Source organism: Nicotiana tomentosiformis, chromosome 1, assembly GCF_000390325.3.
Source record: "Nicotiana tomentosiformis chromosome 1, ASM39032v3, whole genome shotgun sequence".
Lineage (NCBI taxonomy): Eukaryota > Viridiplantae > Streptophyta > Magnoliopsida > Solanales > Solanaceae > Nicotiana > Nicotiana tomentosiformis.
The window spans coordinates 79,031,451-79,037,758 of NC_090812.1; the positions used below are offsets into that span (position 1 = coordinate 79,031,451).

Here is a 6,308-nt window from a genome sequence, read left to right on the forward strand (position 1 = left end):
CAACAGCCTAATCGTCCGCGACCGGAGGCAGGTCCATCCGTTCTATCTAAAATCGGGATACGAATTCTCTGAGCATCTCATTATCCCTCTGTTTCACTTTTAAAAGGTCCGACTTCCTGGTCTCGACCTTGATAGCTCCGGCGTGTGCTTTTACGAAGGAATCTGCAAGCATAGCAAACGAGTCAATAGAGTTAGGAGGTAGGTTGTGATACCATATCATAGCTCCTTTTGACAAGGTCTCTCCGAATATTTTCAGCAAGACAGATTCGATCTCGTGATCTTCTAAGTCATTCCCCTTGATGGTACACGTGTATGAGATCACATGTTCATTTGGGTCAATGAAATGGTTTCTGAACAAACTTCTTGGAGTCTAGGCCTTTCAATATCGGTGGCGCTCCGAGGATTTGGTCGACCCCTTGAGTTGGAATTCTCCATCCTTCTTGTCATTAGCTTCGATTTTCTTTTCTCCCATTTGCACCTGCTTTTTCAATTCCTCGATCATCTTTATTATTTCGGGGTTGGTTCCGGGTTCAACTCACTTGGCCTATCTGCGGCTGGTACATTTCTGCGAGTGTTTTCCCAGTTGGGAGCGCGACTTCGGTTCTGCAGTTGGGCTATCGCTGCATGATGAGCCTGCAGCATTTCGAAGATCACCCGCAAGCTGATCCCATCTCCTTCACCGTCACGAGCATTTTGAGCTACCGACCGGACTCCCCCGCGGATGCTATTCTCAGGATCGGTGGGCAAATTCGTGTTGATGGCTACATGTGAGCTGGTGTCGATCGGTCCCACGACCGAAATTCCGTTGGGATCGGCGGGGGGCACCTCGTTACCTGGCGTTATATTTTTGTTCTCGCCATGGTGGCCAGACTCAGCATCCGTGTTTAGAGGGGCAGATTGGGAGTTCGACATTTTAACGCAGACCTGAAATCAAAGTCACTTCAAAGAGCAAGTGTAAAGTAGGGTGTGTTATGAAAATTTGTATCAAATCGCCGCTATTATCCTTGAGTATTAAATTTGTATCAAACTGTTTACCCTCAAAATCGGATAACAATTAAATTTGTACGTGATTTTAAAGATACGCGGATTAATTCGATACAAAGTGATAAATTAAGTTACTATTGAACAAACAAAGATAGAATAAATTCAAACCACACGAGGAGGATAGTTCCAATAACGGAGAAAATAATAATATATTGCTTTGGAATACGTGTTACAGTGTGTTTAATGAATTATGAGACCCCCTTTATATAGTAGGGGGATCCTACTCTAGGTACAACTCTATAAAAGGTAAAAAAATTCTGATTAACTGATTGTCGGTTCTTCATCGATACAAACCGAGATCTCCGCCATGATATCCGACCGGTCACGGATATTACAGCCTTCCGTTAGCCGTGCCCGATTGCCTAACAATGTTCTTCGAAGTCGTTCAAGGCTAAGACCGAATCCGAACTGTGACCCCGATATTCTCGAGGGCGGGCGTCGTGCCCCCGGATTCTTACTTGATGAGACTTTTGCCTCGATCTCGGTCCCTTGTCATCATGTCTCGAGCTTGACTTATTTTATCGGAGACCGGGGTGTACCATGAGCCCAGTTTTACCCGTATACAAATATTTCGCTACAAATCTTTTGTTTTAATATTTTATAATTCTTTACTTAGTTTTTTTTATAATTTATTAAGTTTTAAGTTTATTAAATAAGTCAAAAAATAAGCCATTGCAAACTTTAATAACTTAGTTATTGTCAACTTTAAAAAAATAACCGCGGCTATCTATAAAAATTAGTCGTTGCCAAATTTAATGCTTAAATATTTAAAAGATTCTTCTTTAAAAGGCCCACTTAAGGCCCATATCGCGTCTCGTCCCATCCCGTTTGTTAGTGGGATGGGATGGGCCTACCGAATCGTCCCGTTTATCCCGTCTCGTTTAAGGCCCGTCCCGCCACCATCCCGGTCAAGTGTCATCCCGTCCCGTCCCGATAATTTGATCCCCCACCGTCCCGACCCGTCCCGTTTGAAAACAGTGGCTTCTTAGTCGTGCAGAAGAACTAGTCTTACTGCTCTTGAAATTCTTTTTTATTTTGAGATAATATAAAGATCAATAGGTAAAATTTTAATTGAGCAAAGATTATTACAATCCATGCATCATAGTCCAAGTGTGTACGAATTAAATCAGACGTACTGTTTTTCGTATTAACATGGTAAAAATACCACTGCAATAGTTTTACAAGCTTAAAATCGTACAAAGAATTCAGATTTACTCAATACAGGTAATGAATTCCCACTAATCAAACACAAATATGAATTCCAAAATTGCACAAGCAAGTGAAAAGATATCATTAGGAAAAACATTTCCTATCAATCCTCCCAACTTACCTCACAACAACTACTACCCAAAGAGAATCAACATTCATTTATCAAGATAATACAGCAGTAGTACTCTTCTTTGTTTTCCTGCTTGCATAAATCTTAGCATATAAGTTCTTGGTTCTGATTGCTAGCAGAATATCTAAGCTGAACCCAACGATGCAAGCTATAGACATCACTATGAATACTAGCCTATAGCAGTGAGCACCTACACAAGTGTTGCCACCACCAGCTGTTTTTGTAGCCTGAGCATCATATAACAGACCCGCGAGCAAACCAGAGAAGAGAAATGAGCCGAGTGGAAGGTTGAGTATTAGGACATTATAGATAAGGCCGTAATATTTGAGACCAAAGAGTTCGGAAGCAGTTGGAACAGTGACAGCAAGACGAACTCCATAGCAAATTCCAACGACGATAGAGCCAATGTAGAGTGATCCTGGCATAGCCATTGCCATTAAGATGTAGCCTACAGCCATTACAATCTGTGAAGCTGCATTCCATATTGGCCTTGGCATTGCAGCTTTCCTGAAAACAAAGAAATTACGATTATTAAAGGTACAAATCATAGATGCTATAAAGGAACTGAAACTCCAGAAAATGGTACAAAACCAAAATAAGTACATTCTTGTAGGGGCGGGTTGTGTTCAATTGAATACTCTTTGTTGAAAACTTATACCATGCAAATAAGGTAAAAAATATCTGTTTTATATGTAATACTGTTGAATCTCCAAGAAATAAGAGAAACTAATTAATGTTAATGAGTCCAAATTGCAGGGGGGTAATTATTGAGTTGAGCAAGATCCCTGCTGCTTTCATAATTCATAAACATGCCAAGAACTTCTTTTATTCTTCAAACTATTAATAATGTTTATATTACACGTAAATCTTTAAGTGATTTGTCACTTTCAGGGGGGAAAATGAGAAGAAAATTATAAGCATTTGTTTAGACATGCCAAGTTGGAGAAAAGTGTACCCTTTTCCAACTTTAGGAAGTTTTTTCTTAAAAGCCATCTATTGGTCAGAAATCGTAAGGAAGGAAATAAAAGACGGACATGGTCCACACCTTTCCGCTAGATTTTAATGCATTTTCTAATCTTTCTCAGATCTTGTTGAGAACATTAAGATAGGAATTCTTTTAGAAGTAGATCTTTCATAAGCAAGGAGTACCTCACAAAGAAAAGGACTTTTCGAACTTTTATGCAGAGAAATTTTCAATGCACATAAAATATCAGCCAATCTATGTCCCACCTTCTTTAATTAGTACTACTCCTAGTCTAACACAAAGAGGAGTCCTCATTCTACGTATCCAGTACTATGATTCCATATTTAACCAATCGTACTAAGCAAGAATTTTCACCAATCTGGTTACTTTGATGAACCTTCGTAAGTTCTCACACAATTTTGAATCAGTTTATAGGTATCTCGACCAATTTCAACAAACTCATCTGGACTAATTTCTCGAATTACTTGTTATCTCAACTCTCAAGTCAGTATATGTAACGGATGTTCATAATTTCTGAAACTACGAAATTATTACTGCTTTGATAACCATACCTACCACTACCACTAGCTCCAGGATCCACTATGTTTAGCTTTAGAAGAAAAGAACAAAATTAAAAGGGAATGGTAGTAGGTAGGCTCAATTAAAGTGCCGTACTTTTCTTCTTCCTTTTACTTCCACTCAAATATTTTCCAACGAAACTCAGCTTCTAAGTTTAACATAAGTTACTTTAGAAAAAGAAAAAAGATAAGTTATCTTGAACTCTATGACATACCTATAAATTTATACAAACTTTAAACCATCCATTATTACCCAACTAGCCAAAGGTAAATAAGAATGCATGAACTTAACACAAATAGATATATGCAGAAATATTGCCTGAATTAAATTTGAAGCAGGAGTAAACTTAAAAGAAACATGTAAGTCTGTTTGGTCAAACTTTTTAAATCCTAGAAACACTTTTCTTTTTCTTTTTCTTTTTAAATTTTTAATGTTGAAGTGGCCAAGTATTTTGAAGAGAAACAGTCACCAAAAGCACTTTTGTGAAAACCGCTGATTTTTGAAGTTTGGGTAACCAGTATAATTACAGTAAGAGTAAACTTACTTGATAAAGTATTCGGAAACAGTGCCGGAAAGAATGCGACCGAAAAATCCCCAAATGCTAGTGAGGGAGACGAAAATGGAAACATCAGTATATCCCAAAGCTAATCCCATTTGCCCCAAATTGTTCATCACAGCCAAACCCGTTCCAACTCCACAAAGAAACGAAACAAACAATATCCAAAAATCCAGCGTCCTCATCGCCTCAAATATCGTGTGATCTTCTCCAATAACAGGTTGCCTTTTTTCCATTTCCACCGCATTTTCTTCCTTCACTACAACAACCTCCTTTTTCACAAGTAATGGCTCTGCAATTTCATTTTCATTGCCTTCAACATCCAAATTTTCTGAATTGGACCGGATAAAATTCTTCACCATTAAATGAACCGGAATGAACAAAGGGGAAGCTAAAAGGATTAGGAGTATAACAGCAAATATTTGTGAAAAAACTTTTCCATGAGTCCCTGAAATATCAAAAACTAACAAATAAACCGCTATGATAACAGCAATGATGTTAATGACACTAAAATATTTAACTTCTTCCTTCTCTTCAGCGGGAGTTGAGGAAGGCGGAATTTCACGGAGAAATACAATCGCCGTTAGACAAACGGCGAAAGGGACTACAGCGAGCAAGAGAAGAAAAGTTGAAGGGTCACTAGCGAAAAGCGCCGAACAAATATCGGTGAAAATAGCCGTGCTTAAACCCACGTAACCTTTCAAAATTCCCGTTACAGGTCCTCTGTTTTTTCGAAAATTACGAATACACGTCACTAAAATGGCGGTGTTCATCCATGTAGTACTGTTACCTCCCATGCATAAAAATATACACATGGCCCAGTACGGAAGTGGCTTAATTGTGCCGCTAACGACAAGCCATTGAACGCCGTAACCGATGAAGCCTTCGATTGAACCAATGAGTAGAATAACGGGAGTGGAAAGTCGGTCGGAGGCAAGCCCGGCGAGTATTCCGAACGCTTTTCCGACGTCTTTAGCGACGGAGAGGTTGTTTAATTGGAGCTGAGTAAGGGCCATAAGAGACTTTAAAGCGTCGGAATAGTTGGAAAATGTGTAGTTATTGCCGGAAATGGCTTGTACCCAAACGGCGGCGACAAAGCCGAGCCATTTTCCGACCGGGGAATTGTAAGAATATTGGAAAGTCATTAAAATACAAAGAACTGAATGAATGAAAGCTGAATAAAGTGAAAAAGATTTAGGGAGACAGATTTTGGTTTGTATTTTCTGATTCTGAGGGGCATAAGATATGATTTATTATATAGAGAAGAGAAAAGACTTATTTTATCCTGATCAAGTGGCTAATTTTCAATTACTAAAATATGTAGTTGTCACGTTGATTAGAGTTGTCTCTGCGAAGACACGTACAAGTTGCCTCATCCCCCTTTTTGCAATGGGAAAACTATTTTTAAGTCATTTCTTTTTGCTGTTTGAGTTTTTAAAAAACAAAAGGGTTGCCAGAGACAAACATAATGTGCTTTTGTTTTAGTAGATCATAAAGTCATAATAAATCCAGATGGTGACAATATCAATAGATAAAATATGTGTGCACAAAATTAGACGTTGCTCTACTACAATGAATGCAGTTCGAACAACCCAAATTGCCTAATATGAGTTTTAATTAATATATATTGACAATTAAAATATTATAATTAAATTACTTATAAAGTAAATTATATGCAAGTTTTGATGATAAGCATTAATAATAATATTGCTTGCTATAATAATATATTGAATTACATTAATTGTGTAAAAAAGATTTAAGCTTTCAACGTGTTTAACTTAAATCCGTATACCAAAGTTTTGTCTCCGTTATAATATGCTTGCCAA

At 38.0% G+C, this 6,308-nt stretch overlaps 1 protein-coding gene across 1 annotated transcript; it reads right to left on the minus strand.

Annotated features, from left to right (window-relative positions):
• Positions 1 to 2,159: 2,159 nt before the first annotated feature.
• LOC104113611 (protein NUCLEAR FUSION DEFECTIVE 4-like) lies at positions 2,160 to 5,721 on the minus strand. Its single transcript, XM_009623826.4, has 2 exons — positions 4,471 to 5,721; positions 2,160 to 2,890 (listed from the first exon to the last, which is right to left on the minus strand). Exons 1-2 carry the CDS (start codon positions 5,625 to 5,627, stop codon positions 2,416 to 2,418), a joined length of 1,632 nt encoding a protein of 543 aa, XP_009622121.1. The 5' UTR covers positions 5,628 to 5,721; the 3' UTR covers positions 2,160 to 2,415.
• Between the last annotated feature and the right edge of the window lie 587 nt (positions 5,722 to 6,308).

What these genes read in the sequence shown, in the direction of transcription:
- LOC104113611 (XM_009623826.4), bottom strand. Translation starts at nt 5,627, where the DNA reads ATGACTTTCCAATATTCTTACAATTCCCCGGTCGGAAAATGGCTCGGC. An exon ending in GTTTCCGAATACTTTATCAA is followed by an intron (nt 2,891 to 4,470) that starts GTAAGTTTACTC and finishes CTTTGTTTTCAG; the next exon opens with GAAAGCTGCAATGCCAAGGC.